The sequence below is a fragment of the Boleophthalmus pectinirostris genome, unplaced genomic scaffold (genome assembly GCF_026225935.1).
Source record: "Boleophthalmus pectinirostris isolate CB_2022bp ecotype Guang Dong unplaced genomic scaffold, ASM2622593v1 HiC_scaffold_9, whole genome shotgun sequence".
Taxonomy (NCBI): domain Eukaryota; kingdom Metazoa; phylum Chordata; class Actinopteri; order Gobiiformes; family Gobiidae; genus Boleophthalmus; species Boleophthalmus pectinirostris.
The window spans coordinates 26913070-26929071 of record NW_026571541.1 but is presented as its reverse complement, the minus strand read 5'-3'; the positions used below and the strand labels follow the sequence as shown (position 1 = coordinate 26929071).

General features: G+C 41.8%; 1 protein-coding gene across 3 annotated transcripts; it reads left to right on the top strand.

Annotated features, from left to right (window-relative positions):
* Nucleotides 1–9005: 9005 nt before the first annotated feature.
* Nucleotides 9006–15621, top strand: ccnl1a (cyclin L1a). Of its 3 annotated transcripts, XM_020937661.2 has the most exons (10): nt 9013–9305; nt 9533–9607; nt 9915–10024; nt 11456–11576; nt 11668–11732; nt 13499–13598; nt 13679–13783; nt 13863–14119; nt 14192–14290; nt 14406–15621. In XM_020937661.2, the coding sequence occupies exons 1-10, from the start codon at nt 9066–9068 to the stop codon at nt 14839–14841; spliced, it is 1608 nt and encodes a 535-aa protein (XP_020793320.1). In that variant the 5' UTR covers nt 9013–9065; the 3' UTR covers nt 14842–15621. The 3 variants fall into 3 exon arrangements, 1 of the variants encoding a protein (XP_020793320.1); XR_008633783.1 differs by lacking the exons at nt 13863–14119; nt 14192–14290; nt 14406–15621 and adding an exon at nt 12111–12124 and having other exon boundaries at nt 9007–9305; nt 13679–13699; XR_008633782.1 differs by lacking the exons at nt 13863–14119; nt 14192–14290; nt 14406–15621 and having other exon boundaries at nt 9006–9305; nt 12111–13598; nt 13679–13728.
* The last annotated feature ends 381 nt before the right edge of the window (nt 15622–16002 follow it).

The following is a 16002-nucleotide window of genomic DNA, read 5'->3' as shown; positions in this document are numbered from 1 at the left end:
CTCTGTTCCTCCATTCCTCCCTCCCACTCTTTCTCTCCCTCCCTCCCCCTCTCTCTCTCTCTCTTCTTCCCTCTCTCTCCTTCTCCCCCTCATCCCTCTCTCCGTCAGTCTCAGTAGCTCACACAGACTTGTACAGGCAAACACCCGGGCGACCTGTCACTGTCGCCTACAACAGAGCGTCCACTGTCTCCTGTCGCCTCTGTCCCGTCCCCTCTCCCCTGTCTCCCGTCCCCTGCCACTGAACCACGGCAACAATACAACCCCCCCCCCCCAGGCCCTTTGCGTTACCCTAGTGGACAAATGACTCTACTGCATTATTCAGTACTCACATGTCAGGCTTTTGGACACTTTGTCTTTAGTGTTTTACTGCCAAAACTGTAAATGATGTTGGAAAATACTAAGAATACAAGAACTGCTAGCATTTTCATTTCTACTTCTGTTTCATTCTCTATTCTCCCTCTTTACCACACCACATTCACATTTGTTAAATCATGTTTTTAATTTGAAATTGTTGTTATTTTCATTTGAAGTTGACTAAAAGACTTCCAGAATATGAACTCAGCCCCAAACCATATGCTTTTACTACTTCTATGTTAAAAAAGGCCGGCACAAATGACAAATGGCAATTAAAGGTGACTGAATCGCGATCAGATGTTATTGGTTGTAACGGATGTAACAATAATATTATATCGTTTAAAGTCTCACAATAATATCATGAGCCATCATAGTATCGAATCACAAGTCCATCCATCCATCCATTTTCTTCTGTTTATCCGGGGCCGGGTCGCGGGGGCAGCAGTCTAAGCACGGACTCCCAGACTTCCTTCACCCCGGACACGTCATTCAGCTCCTCCGGGAGGACCCCAAGACGTTCCCAGGCCAGTCGAGAGACATAGTCCCTCCATCCAGCGTGTCCTGGGTCTTCCCCGGGGCCTCCTTCCAACTGGACATGCCCGGAACACCTCCCACGAGAGACGCCCTACAAACATCCGAAGCAGATGCCCGAGCCACCTCAACTGCTCCTCTCGACGTCATGGAGCAGCGGCTCTACTCCGAGCTCCTCACTCTATCTCTAAGGGAGGGAGCGCCCAGCCACCCTGCGGAGGAAAGTCATTTCAGCCGCTTGTATCCGTGCTCATTACCGAATTAGAAGTCTCTCCGATTAAATGAATAGTTATAGTGCAGCAATATAGCTAAAAACTTTTAATCTTAAATGCATATTCACAGTTCCTCCTTACAGCCTCTTATCGTATTGAGAGTTTTGTGTATTGTTACATCCGTACTTGTAACTGCACACACCCCTGAGCCGACTCTACCGCTGTCCGAAAATAGAATGAAGTTACAGTAAATGTAGTTGACTGTGTGTTATTGACCTCGTGGCTCCGTGCATGCTCTGTCTTTGGGATGGAGTGCCGTGATGGGAGAACAGTGTATTTCCCTGGCACACACGGAAAGATTTTCACTCCGACTTCCCCATTTTTCCCAGTCGGACAATGCCTGTGTAAGTCCTTCAGTTCAGAAATTCAGCGTGATAGCGTCCGTGTCCTGCCAACGCTTCCTCTGTTTGCCACAACAGTCTGTCTCTGGGAGAGAGGATGTCACAGCGACGCGTTTTGAATGACACGCAATGCAGTGTCAGTAAAAGTTCATCCTTTTCAGACGATGCTTTAGCTGCACTGAATCATCCATGTTGTGAGTCTGATTCTTTTAACATGTGGCAGTGCTCGCTGAAGTGTCTGCGGAAGCGTTTTGGCGACAGGACTTAGACTTAGACAAACTTTATTGATTCACAAAGGAAATGACTTGGACACAGAAGCTCAAACATCACAATATATGATAATAACAATGAGAAAAAATGCATAAATGGTAATAATAAATTCTAAATAAGTAACAAAAATAGACTGGTGTCAAATAAGGCATAATTAAATAAATGTACATGTACAAGTAAAAATGTAATCAAATAAAATAGTCAATATGTCACAAATATGTCACGATACATCCTGTAAAAAACAAAGGAAAAAATCTTTTGATTTATCAGTAATTATGTGTAATATTATGGTCAAGTACACCTTAATGAGGAAAAAAATAATAAAATGCAGCTTATTTGATATTTAAATCACAAGAACAGTAAATGGAACGTAATGATTTTTCATGAAAAACTTGACCTTAAAAAAAAAGTTTAAAAATCGCGCAAAAGTATTATGATGGTCCATGTACCATTTGTTCTTTTGAATTTCAATTAATAAAATGGGAAAACAGTTTGTTCATTAATCCGCATTAGTGTAAAAAAAAAAAACAGATTTCGTTTTCATTATTCCGTTTTAGTGTCAAACTAAAAAATAAATAAATTGATTTTGATCTCTATTTACAATATTTAATGAAAAGTTTATTTCAAATAACACCAATCAAAAAACAGTCTTGGAGTCTGTTTCACTTTTGCAATTTTGATACTTTTATTCTCTCTGGTTTGTTTGTCCTGGACGTTCTGCTGCTAGAAGACAATAAAATATCAAAATAGCAAAATTGAAATAGGCTCGATGACAAAATAAACTTGAAATTAAATATTGAAAATAGAGGTTGAAATCTGTTCTTTTGTTTGACACAAAATGGAATAATGGAATAACAAACTGTTTCCCCATTTTATTGTTTTTTATTCTTGATTGAAATTCAAAAAATGAATGATACATGGACCCACAATATATCACTGAATCAATTTTTTCTTACACTCATAGCAATTACCTACACCATATTTTTTTACGACTAAAGATACATGTAGAAATATACGGGATATGATATAATTTTCAATCTAATAACAGCCATAATTGAGGACAAACGCTGAGATCTTTCCTCTTTTACCTTACACCCAAACAGTGTCAAATGTCAAATGAAATCCTAAAATAAAGTGTAATTTTTATTTATTTTTTCCCACATGTTTGTTCACGTTACCTGTCACCGTCAGCCAGTCACAGCCTGCTACCTTTCCGACTCAACCAATCAGATCTCAGGCAGTACCTTCACACCTGCTCAGTGGGGTTGTGCAAAAATATTGAAATATCAGTATATCGTGTCATTTGATTTGATGATACAGTTACGATTTTAAGTATATTTTACTGAATTATTTGGTATAAGAGCGACAATTGTGTTGACATTTTCACAGTTTTGAGTAAAATGGGTGTTTTTCATCATAACTTTGAACAGATTTGGTGGACTTTGTTGGATTTAGTCTTTGTTTTTCACTGAACTGTATCAAATCATAATACTGTACATCATATTAAATCGTATTGAATCAAAAGTGCACTGTATCGAAAAGCCTATCGTATCATGGCATATGCATTTTATCGAAAACTTCTTAGTGATACCCAACCCTACTGCTCAGACATTGCGTACGTTAAATTGTTGGCAATAATATCAGTATAAGTTGAAAAATGGCCCTGGGTTTTTTGCGTTGTGTTTTGTGGCGATCTCTAACTCATTAAAACTGCGCTGGAGTCCGTCTCTTTACTAACACCAGAAGCGCCCACTGCTCCTCCATCTATCTCCCTTCAGTCTCAGAAGTGTCCGACTGTGAGCTGGGGCCTTCCTGTGTTTGAGAGCTGACCTTGTGTCCACCGTGTGACCATTGTGAGGCTTTGCGTGTGCGTGTCAGCGATGAGTGATGCTTTTCCATGTGCCCCCCTCCACACCCCCCGCCCCAGTGTAATCACATCAGGCCACTGAAGGACGGGCTCCGAGCTGCACAACACAATGTCACACTTTTGAACACTTACAGACTTCTCATCAGTGTGGAAGATAATGAAGTACAAAAGTAAAAGTACAACACTTATGTACACATTTTAGGTATGTGCAATTTATTTAAGTATAGTTTACAGTTTACTTTTACTTCTCTACATTTGAGGGCAAGTATCTGTACTTTCTACTTCACTACATTTTAGATCTGGACTGAAATGTAAAAAGTACTTTTCTTTATGGTTTGAGACCTGCTGAAATGGCGGAGACAAGCACATTAAATCTGAGTTAACATCCCAACTTTGAGCAAACCAAATACACAAAAACTGTTAGAAAAATTAAGACTAAATTCTTTTTCAAAATCACTACATTCCTTTAATTGGTTCACTTCGTAGAAACCGTCTGATGAATCGAGCTAGTCCTGGTTTAGATCTGGTGCCAAATATTTTCTTTAATGGTAGTTGATGAGAAAAGTTGGTGAACCACTGGTCTGATAATGTAATAAGATATTTAAGATATAATTGAATGAAACAGTATAGACAAATGCAAATAAGATTTAAATCTTAAAGCAATTTCTGTAAGTGTTGACTATGTTTTGCTCTGTGCTCACTGTGTCTCAAAGTTAACACAATCATTTTTATACCTGTGTAATCCCTCAGTCAGCCAGGTAGCAAAGCTGAAATTCAATTCTGTCAACAGGACACAACTTTATGACAGAATTGATTTTCTCTTTTGCAAAGTAAATTTAGACTTTAAACAAACTTTATTTGCAGCTCACACATCACATTATAATACAATAACAAAGAGTCAAAAATATAAATGGTAATAATAAATTCTAAATAAGAAGCAAAGTAGTAAAAAATCTCAGCTATATTTAAGAGGTCGTAAGGAAAACAGTGCAAAAATAATAAGATGATTGACAGGACGTAGGGTTATCTGTTACATAAGGATGAGTTTTTGTTGTTGTTGTTGTACAGTTACTTATAGTTAGACGACATAAGTTTTTGGTGTTATTTTAATATTTTTGTCCTTTAAAATTAGCATTAGTGTTAAGATACAAACATCTACCTGATTCAGCAAATAATTGGACAGGAAGAAGTCCAGTGCAATTACTCAGTGCAGATATTTTCAGTTCAGTTTATTCTGGGCCTACCTTGTGTTGAAATTTTCCTATTATGAAAGTTCCCATTCTACAATTACAAACAGACTATATTTCTGAACCATGTATTACGTAACCTTAGATGACAGCGAGTATTTCGGAGTGCTCTGGTGTTTGACTCACTGGTCATGCCCATGTAACAGTTGGTGAGTAAGACCTCCTCTCACTACCCTGTGACCGAGTAACAGAGCAGTGTGAACACAGTCATGGAAAAAGCCTCGTCTCTGGACCAGGTCTGTGGACTTTGATTCTAAAAATGGCACTATGAGTTTGTCAAGTGTCTTTACATCACTGCGACAGGCGACCTGTATATGACCCTGGCCCATTCTCTTTTTCCATCACTTACGTTTTTGTCTAATCCTTTTTGAGTAATAGTATTGATCCTCTTTTTCCCAAACCAATAAAGGGTATGAGTATGAATATATTCAGTTCTTGCCGACTTATGAAATTAATAATCAAGTTAAAGGCTCTGTACCTGATTGTTATTGTCTAGTTTATTTTAAATAGTTTGCAGTGGTCCAAAGTTATTATACCTTGTGCATTTCGAGCATTCTGATTATTCACTACAATGAGTTTATACCGTATTTTTCGGACTATAAGTCGCTCTGGAGTATATGTCGCACCAGGCAAAAAACACATAATGAAGAAGAAAAAACAGAATGTAAGTCGCACCGGACTGTAAGCTGCACTTTTTGGGGGAAATTTATTTGTTAAAATCAGAGACCAGGAACCAATATTTCATCTGGAAAGGCAAGTTATAGTGATAACAATAGAACAGAGAACAACAGGCTGTTAATGTAACAGTCATTCAGATAATTATAGCATGAACAACAGAACAGAACAAGTTTACCGCTCTTTAACTCTCCATCTCACTCCAAATCACTAAATCCATTGAATGCTTCATCCTCAGTGTCACGTCTGAGCAACTCCGCGACCTCCGAAGGAAAACAGAGCACCGCTTCCTCTTCTCTGTAGCTGTCGTCAGACTCAACATCAGTCCCAGTTAGAATTATTCCGTCCTTTCTGAATCCCGACAGGATGGTTTCAGTTGTCCCTGAAATCCAGGCTTTGTCGATCCATCCAGTGACTTCCAGGAAAGTTGCATGGTGCACCTTGCCGGTGTCACAAGTTTCTGGCTCACTCCAAACTTTCTTTCTGCTGATCGATTACCATTTTCAGCTGCATATTTCATTACTTGCAAAAGGACAGCAGCTATTTCTGCAGAAGACATGTGCAGTAAAGCACCAAGTGACAGTGGTACAGGAGTAAAAGGAGTAGCATATACTGGCACACAAGCCTAAAGCCTCTCACAACTGTCGGTGTGAAAATTTTAATATATAAGTTGCACCGGAGTATAAGTTGCAGGAAACACCCAACCCATGAAAAAAGTGTGACTTTTGTCCAAAAAATACGGTAAGCACTTCACAACTTTCTGAACACATTGGACACTGGACACAATGGAAGTCCCACTACTGAACATATCTTCCCACATCAAAAAGCACTAAATTGTGACCTAATGCTGGGTTGTCTAATTTAGTTTATTTTAGATTCTTTTCCTTTGTATTTCACTAGGTGTTCGTGCCTTGTGTAGCTGGCATTGTTTTCTTCAAATCTTAGAGCGAAATAAATAAAGACAAGAGAAATTATATTGTTTTTCCATCAAAGATCTTCTCTTGTTTTAGGCAGGTTGTCTGTGCCATGAGCTGTCTTCAATACAAATCCATATACACACACACACACACACATATATATATATATATATATATATATATATATATATATATATATATATATACTATACTTTTTGTCCCACATAATTTCCTGCAATTACATTTATTGCTGCATAAAATTTTTTAGATGCAATTTGTAGCAAGTCGTTGGGTGACAGTAACATATGAAGATGAGGGTTCACCTAGCAACAACTTCAAATATAGCCCAAACGCATGTTGTGTCATTGGGCTGGACACCTAACCTGTGTTGCCCACTCCTCCAGTCACAGCGCATAAGGGATGGTTAGCTGAAATGAAGAACATCTCACATAACAACTTGCCAAATCAATGCACATCCTCTTAGTTTACTCTGTGTGTCATAAAAATCTACTTTTGATAGCTCTGTTTTAGCCGCCCTTAATAAAAGCTGATGTGTACACTGAAGCCTTTGACATAGTGATGCTCGGAGCAGGACGGCATGCACACGTGTCATGGCGGAATGGCAGTGCGTTGCTCGTAAACACACTTGTCTCTGGGAGTGGTGTGTGTGTAGGACTAATCCCCCGGTACGCCGCTCCTCTCCGTGGTTTATGGTCGTTCCGGAATTCCGCTGTCCCACGAGCCCTCCCACACCCCATAATTAGAGTCGCCCCGGCAACAGGAGAAGGAATGCTCAGTATGTGCCGTCGTGCTAACTGTGTTTCTCCTGATCAATTGTGCCTTTAACTTGAACTCCAACCACTGCCTGGGCCACATCCTGGCCTGTTTGACCACATGTTAGTCAGTGATATTTAATGTGGCTCCTGCTTAAAGCAAATGGCAGAAATGTTAAATGTGTGTGGCCCACAGCAGCTGCCATGGCGACACCATTGTGCATTTTTATAGATCAATGCCAGTCTTTTGTTTCTTGATGTAATCAGCTCACTAAAGTGATAAAAGTACACTATGTGACATATTTGTGACATTTGGTTAACTGACAAAAACACACTGCAGAAAACACAAACAAAAAAAGCTCTCTCTTTAAATCAAACATATGGGGTTATTGAGCTATTTAAAGGACCATCATGTAACATTTAAAAACTAAAATAAAAGCACTGGTTTCATTATGGGTGTTTTTATTGCACTACAATAGGCTACCTCAAGAAACACTGTGATCCCAAGCCTGTGCTTGCCTTTTCACAGATGTGACTCATCACTGGCTGCAAAAAGGGCAGATGTCACCTGCTTGTCTCCATCTTGTTGCTTTGTGTTGTCTTGTTGCACAGTGTAACCTGTGGTATAACCCACAGTAGTGGACTGCAGATAGCCTGTCGTGTTGCTCCTTCAGAGGTCAGGCAGTGGGGCTCTGAAAATAACACAAACTCTTGAGATTGATTATTCATTTAATGGGAGCCTAGTATTTTTTTACTGCTTCTACTGTCTCCAAGTGGCAATGGCAAGTTCTGCAATCATGAACTGTAGCCTGTAGGCTAAGGCTAAGCCTGGGCCTATCAGAATGTAGAGCTTGAGTGACATCTTCTGTCTCTTTGTAGTAACTGCCTGAAGTTGAAATAATTTTGAGGTGTTACGCAATGTTTGCTACCTTGTTGTTTGTCTTAAGTATTTTATGCTCAGTTGACCTACTCCGGTGAGACACAGGTCTGTCTATAGATTTCAAAATGATGAAAATCTTAACTGTTGCCACAGCAATTAAACTGTGAAACAAACCCGTACATCTTTTGAATGGTGAAAAGTCCAAAATGTCGCCCATAAACATGAAGCTGAACCCACGAACTGTCATTTGACATTTTGTTTTCGGGTTAATCATCTTTTTCGCCACAGTTAGACTGTTAGATAAACTCTATTAAATGCACGCCGCCCTCGTTTACATAATCACAGCACACAGGTTGTGCTTGTACTTGGCCCTGTGCGGCACCCATAGACTGTGCGGGGCCTCGTTCTGTGCTTCACTGATGCGCCTCGTGCTCTCGTGTTTAAATTGGCGTATGAATATGCTCCCACGGAACAGTCGTGATCAGTCTGGGATTTCCCGTAAAAGACGTCACCGCTGTTCCCGGCGCTTCTTTCCCCGTTGGGACACAGACGGTGCGCTCAGTGTCTACAGGTCAACGAGAGGATGGTGACTCTGGGAGTGTTGTCCCACTTCCCCGTTTATACACTCTTCCCATTTCCCACTGATATTATATTCGTAGGTTTTGCATATTTTTTTCTGGCGTTTTGAATCTGTTAAAATGCAGGTGGTGACTCAACTAGTATTAATCCCGTCTAAAACCGACCTGACCCATTTGTTTGGTGAGCTCTGTTTCTGTCCTGTGAGGATAAAGTTTAAATTTCTCTTGAAATGTAAGGACTATATGCTCGCGCGGAGGTACAGGGGTCGTGAGTGTATGATGACGTCAGCACGTCATGAGCGTCCTCCTCCTGAAGCGCAGAGCTCAGGACTCCGCTGAATCCGCTGTGTCCGGGTGAAGATGGCCGCAGGTCCCCTCTCTGTATCCTCCAACGCGTCAACAAATAATGATGGGATTCTCATCGGGGACAAAGTGTACTCGGAGGTGTACCTCACGATTGACAACTCTCTCATCCCCGAGGAAAGGCTCTCCCCGACGCCGTCTATGCTCGATGGCCTCGACCTGAGCACGGAGACCGACCTTCGGATACTGGGATGCGAGCTCATCCAGTCCGCGGGGATTCTGCTCAGGCTACCGCAGGTAAATACCATTTAACTTTATTCACATTCATCTAATATCTTCAGTGAAAAGCAAACGTAACGCCAGCGCCCTGTGTTTAATCCTTCACCTGATGAGGCCTGTGTTAGCATTAGCCTGTTAGCTTTAGATGTTGGCGTGGTAAAGAAAATGGCGGATTCATTGTACACGGTTCCCGTTTTCACTTTAAAGACCAAAGTTTAACGCGGTTTGTTCATTTTGTTTTATAGGTCGCCATGGCAACTGGCCAAGTACTCTTCCACCGGTTCTTCTACTCCAAATCGTTCGTGAAACACAGTTTCGAGGTGAGTTTTTCTGCTGCCCAGACTCATTGTTAGCATCGTGGATGTTAGCTTAGCTTTAGCCGAACGTCGTGGTTTCGTTCGAGCGGAAGCCATGTTGTTCTCACGCAAAGGTGCGGGTGTTTTGCTCCTGTGACGCACAGGGACCAACACACTTTGAACATTCTAATACATTCAGGGCTAGTTTCCTCATTGATATCTATGTAAATCACCAACTTAATAGATGAAGCCAGACATGTGAATGTATAAAACGCACAGCCGTCGCCTGCCTTCTCTCAGTGTAACTATTCCCTGTAACTTTGCTCTACAGATTGTGGCAATGGCGTGTGTAAACCTGGCGTCCAAGATTGAAGAAGCTCCCCGACGAATACGAGATGTCATTAATGTGTTTCATCATTTGAGACAGATAAGAGCCAAAAAGTAAGTACATGTAAACCCTGTTTGATGCATTTATCACTATGGCAGTTGTATTTTGTTTATGCAGTCTGAATTTGCATTGTTTTTTGAATGTGAAAGTGCTCTTCTGTTGATCCATGTACTCTTTAACACTTTTCAGTTTCCACATGATAGTCTCTGAAGTGTGTATTTTTGACTATTGGTTGTCAACCGATGTGGTGTTTAACACATCTTGTTCAAAAACTTGAATACCTGTAACATTACAAGACGGGCACAAGTTCAGCAGCTGTTTGTGCCTCTGTCTTGATTTAAAATGTTCGTGTCCTATCCAGACCCTGGCATTAACTTGGATTCTTTTTTCCTTTGCAACCAACTAACAGCGACCAGCTACATTTACCAAAGCCTGGGTGATGTGGAATGGTACGTAAGCTGAAGCAGTCGGCATGACAACCATGAGGCAAGGCTGTCTCCTCCCCCAGGCCCGGCCCACCCCTCTCCTGTGGGAGACGCCCGTGGTCCGAGGCACCGCGGGCTCCTGGGATCGGGGATGACAGGTTGGCCGAAGGTCTCGGTCCCCGGGGAGCTTTGAGGACTCCTGTGGTTCGTTCTAAAGCTTGGTGTTTCTGTCCGACCACCCACAGACCTTTGGGTAAAGTAGTATTTTCCTTCCTCTGGCTGCCCCTCACCATGCAGTTTGTCTTTGCATTTGAAACCAAGTCCAATTCACAAACTGTCGTCCATGGCTTTTACAGAAATGTTTAATAGAAACCTAGTGTTGGACTAGTTTTTGATCCTGCATGCTGCAGTTTCTATTATTGAAAGTTTAGAATAAGAGCTTGTCTAAAATAGTTTATTTACATAATGTTTTATGCATGTGCTAATGTCTAGTCTGTAGGAGAGGAGATCAAATCGAGGACAGGATTTCACTTTAGTTAATAGCATCATGATGTCTTCTGTGTTTTGGGGCCAAGGGTCATATAGTTTCCCTTATCCATATAATTTCCCTTGTGGATCAATAAAGTTTGTCTAAGTGTCTCAGAGCACCTGATTTGAGGAGGTTAAGTTTTGTATGTCTATGTGAACCATCAAGTGACACGTTTGTTGCACAAACAAGATTCACTTTAGATAAGAATAGAAACTTTGACCAGTTTGCGTATCCACTTAGCTGGATCAGAACAGGGTTGACCTCGTTGTGGGATGGAGAGTGTTCAAGGCCATTTCTGTTAAAGCTGTGGCACATGGTGATGGAGCACTGAGGCTGTTCATTTCTACACATTGCTTTCTGAACCACAGGAGTCCACAACCCCACTGTCAGACTTGCTAGCATATTTCCTTGAGTTGGTTGAAAAGGAAAAAGGAGTGCATACTTACAAAAGAGCACTTTCTTTTTCTGCCTTTTATTTCATTTATGTGAAAGAGGGAAACAATATTTATTTTGGTTCCTCCACAAACCAGGACTCCCACACCACTGATACTTGATCAGAACTACATAAATACCAAAAACCTAGTGATCAAAGCAGAAAGACGTGTCCTGAAGGAGCTGGGATTCTGTGTACACGTTAAGCACCCGCACAAGGTAAGTCTCTACTTCATTTACAAGCTGTTTGTTAAATGGAATGCATGCACGTTCACAACGATGTGTTCCATGTCTTTTTTTTTTTTGTCAGATTATCGTCATGTACATTCAAGTTCTGGAATGTGAAAAGAACCAAACGCTGGTGCAGACCGCCTGGTAGGTGTCTCTTTCTACCCTTTTGCTCATTCTCACAGCAACAGCCCGTCACGTGTGCAAATAAGCCATGAAGACCTGGGCTAAAGATGGACTTGGACAGGTTCAGATGTGTGTCTGGTGGGCACTTGGATGTTCTGCCAGGGTCAGTGATAAAACTGCGCCTGCCAGATAACACTCGAGTTTGTGTAGCTTTGAGCGCACAGTCACACATCTGCAGCTGAACCATTTTTGGCCCAAGTCTGGCACTCCTCTCTTCTCATGGACAAATGAGTCTCAGCTCTGTCTGCCTTTACATGGCTTAACTTGAGTCTTGTGATGTGTCCAGTATTAGTAGAACTTGGTTTAACTTTGTCCTTTTTCTCTACTCTTTGATTAAAGGGTAGTCCATGCTGGTAAGTCACATAAAGAACCTCTGAACTCTGCCTCCTCCAACCACATGACCTCAGAAGCTCCCCCCATTGGCTGGCTCTGCTGACAGCCAATCCCAATGCTGAGATTCTCTGAAGGGGGCGGGCCTTTCCCAACTGCCAGCGTCATCTTGTTTTCTTATGGGTGTCTTGAAAGGATTTGTATTTTGGTCTTGCTACTAAATATTTGAATGAGTTGTTAGCCACAGCTAGACTATAATGTGTGCAGGTAAGATTAGTCCCTAGTGAGAGTAGAGCACATTGAAGCATCTTTACCATTGGCATACTGTGTTGTGCCCCTCTGACGTGGTCTCCAGACATGTCTGTTTTGCAGGCTGATCCAGTTCACATTTTGCCTCGAAGGAGCCGTGACTCACAGCAGTCAGAATTCACCGGGCGTGTTTATTCTAGAGCGAGCTTAGCTCCAACACTTAGTGCCCCGTGCATGTACCCACCCAGAGGGCAGTTAGATGATTCCCTGGCCCATTGATCACATGTCATAAAGCAGGAGGGTAAAGTAGCTGAACTGAACAGCATAGCATGAAGAAATGCTTTCTCCCTTCTGTGTGACAAGTTTACATTTGTACACTCATTTTTATTTCCACATTTTTCCATACATTGAATCTTGTATGATTATCTACCATCTATTCCATCTTTTTTTCTTTCATTTTGTGACAAAAATGGTTGACACTGCAACTTTTTGATGAGATGTGAGCCATTTGAATTGTAAATAGATTCAAGGCCCTTTTTATAAAGTGATTAGTTTGGCTTTATTCAGTTACTTTTTATTTATAGATTACACTGAGAATGACACCGGAATAAATAATTTAGTTCAATTGAAAACAGTAAATAGCATCTGTACAGGAGATTCTCCATTTTGCATGTCACCACACAAGTTGTCCCTCCAGTGCCAAGAAGGCTGTTTTAGTTCAGTGTTGTCCATGTGGATGCATGCTCCAACTCTAATGCATGAACCAAGATGGTCTTTCTCTTCTCCGCTGTTGGCACCGTCTGTCCTCGTGCCTTTATGTGACCAGCCATGGAAACCTCAGGGAGAAATGGACAAAGTTAATCCTAAATCCTTGTTTCCCATTTATAAAGCTGTCTGTTTAATTTGAAAATGAATTAAACATTTAACATGTTTAATTATGAAAGAAGGGCTGCTGTTAGAGGTTAGTTCAAAATTAAGAGGAACATACTTGGGTGTTTCATCAGTTGATACTTGAGTATCAGAAATACAGTATTTTTAATCTAGTTTAAATCTTATGACAACTTCCTCTAACTGCAGACAAGAACCACAGTCTTCTGTCATCTTTGAGAAGATGCTATGTTTTTTTCTATGTGCTTTTGTTATTCCAGGAACTACATGAATGACAGCCTGAGGACCAATGTGTTTGTGCGGTTCCAAGCTGAGACCATTGCCTGTGCCTGTATCTTCCTCGCGGCCCGCGCTCTGCAGGTACGTCAACAGAAGCTCTAAACTCACTGCTCTTTTTACTCTATTTACTTTGACACTAAACCGCTGTGTAATGGCTGCAGATCCCACTGCCCTCCAGACCTCATTGGTACCTGCTGTTTGGAGCCACTGAAGAGGAAATCAAAGAGATCTGTATCACTACGTTAAAACTGTACACCAGGAAAAAGGTAATACCACATCAGAGATGTTCAGACACTCCCTTCCCCTAAAACTGTATCACTGTACTAAACTCTCATTTCTATTCAGCCCAATCTGGAGCAGCTGGAGAAGGAGGTGGAGAAGAGAAAGGTGTTCTTAGCCGAGGCCAAGCTCAAGGCCAAAGGCCTGAACCCTGATGGGACCCCTGCACTGACATCAGCCGGAGGATTCTCGCCGGCCTCCAAGCCCTCGTCTCCTAATGTCACTGTCAAAGTGGACGACAAGTCCCCCAACTCACAGAACCTCAAAACTGTCAAGAAGGAGCCAGACACTCGGAACCAGGTCTCCAAGAGTCCACATAATGGGTAAGCACATCATGTTTGACAACTACGGTCATTTCAAGCAGGTGTTTGAATGTTTATATTTCATATCTTCAGGCTGAGAAGAGAAGCAAAGATTGGAAGGAACAGTAGGAGTGGAAGCAGATCCCGATCAAGAACACGATCCAGGTCAAGATCCCGGTCTCCACGGCGACAGTAAGTCGATCATGTTGAATAGGTTGTTGAGCAAAATCCTAAGAATCTTGTTTTCAGTTCTTAAACAATTGATTTCTTGCCCACAATGACAGTGACCGGTTTCTTTCTTGTTCAGTTACAGACGCAGCCGCTCGGGGACCTACAGCTCACGGTCTCGCTCCCGTTCTCACAGCCGAAGTCCATCACCACGACGACACCCCCCTTCCCCTCTACTGCCCCACCTCAAGTCCAAGTCCACTCACCACAACAGTGACTCTAAGAGCAGCGGGAGACACAGCAACAGTGGCTCCGGTCACAAGAGGAAGCGTTCGCGCTCGCGCACTCCCATCAAAATGGACAGAGAGCGGGAGAGAGAGCGAGACAGGGACAGAGACCGAGAGCGCTTTGACCTTTCCAAGAAACACAAGCACGAGCGAAGCGGCAGCCACAGAGAGCGCAGAGAGAGGGAGAGGTCTCGCTCCTATGACAGAGAGCGAGACCGGAGCCATAAGAGCAAACACCACAGCAGCAGCAGCAGCAGCCACTCAGGACATGGCCGCCACCGCCGCTGACGCGCATACACATATATTCACATGCATACACACATATTCACACACGTACAACACGCGCATACACGAGCTCTGGGGCTGCTGTGGTGTCTCTGAACTCTCCAACCTACAGAACAAATGTATGAGGACAAAGTAAAGTCATTTTACATTTGTGAATTTTAAGTAAATTTAAATGGATTGAAATTAAGTTGATTGGTGCATGCACAATTAAAACCAAATATTGCAATCAGAGTTCATCTTTAGTTTTGCAAAGAACTGAAAATAGGACCTGTAAGGACTTCATGGTGAGTATTGAAGTTATGGCAGGAACAATCAGACGTCACATCAGTCCCAGAGAGAGACGAACTTTTTTCCTACATTTTCTCATCTGATTTCTCACCCTTGTATTTCTGGTTTAACATGTAAGTTTACAGATTCTGAGGGGCTATAGAAACTTATTTACAGTGTAAAGATGTAAGAGGTGATGGCTACTGGCACAATGTGAATGCTTTAATTTTTAAAAGCAAATTGTCTTGTGTCAAGTTAAATTAAAAATGTAAAATAAAGATTGTCTTTCAGGAATGATCACTGTTTGCACATGGAGGAGGCTGCAGAGGGTGGTAATCATATTTGTGTTAGGACACTGTCTGTACAGCAGTTTTCAAAGGCAAACTGGTCCATTTTTTTACAGAGGGGGAAGCGGACTAAAATATTTTAGAGCAGATGTCAGTTTGTAACACTGGTTTTAGTCTGCATGTGTACGTGTCGCATTTTTATTGAGTAATAAATGAGTTCTGTCATTGAGCAACGCGTATTTTTGGACTTGTCTTTTTTACATTAAAATGAATACTTATAAACATGAAGGTGTCAAGGGAACCTGGGGGGCCTCAAAAACTTTGAAGGGGGGCTTCTGAAAGGTTGTACACAAAATGAGTGAGAAGGAAAATGGTTTTAAATTGCCAGAAGATATTTGCGTTCATCGGATTACTTTTGGGGTGTGTTGTCATGTATACATGCGTTTCAGGAGGAAATACAACATATTTTTTACATGTAGTGTAAAATGTTAGAGGGGCCGTGGGACAGCAGACTTTGGGAATGCCCTAGACGCATCGTACACGAGATTTTACTTATGACCCTCACGTGATCTTATAGCAGATGGTGGATTAACAAGTCACTGTCCACCAG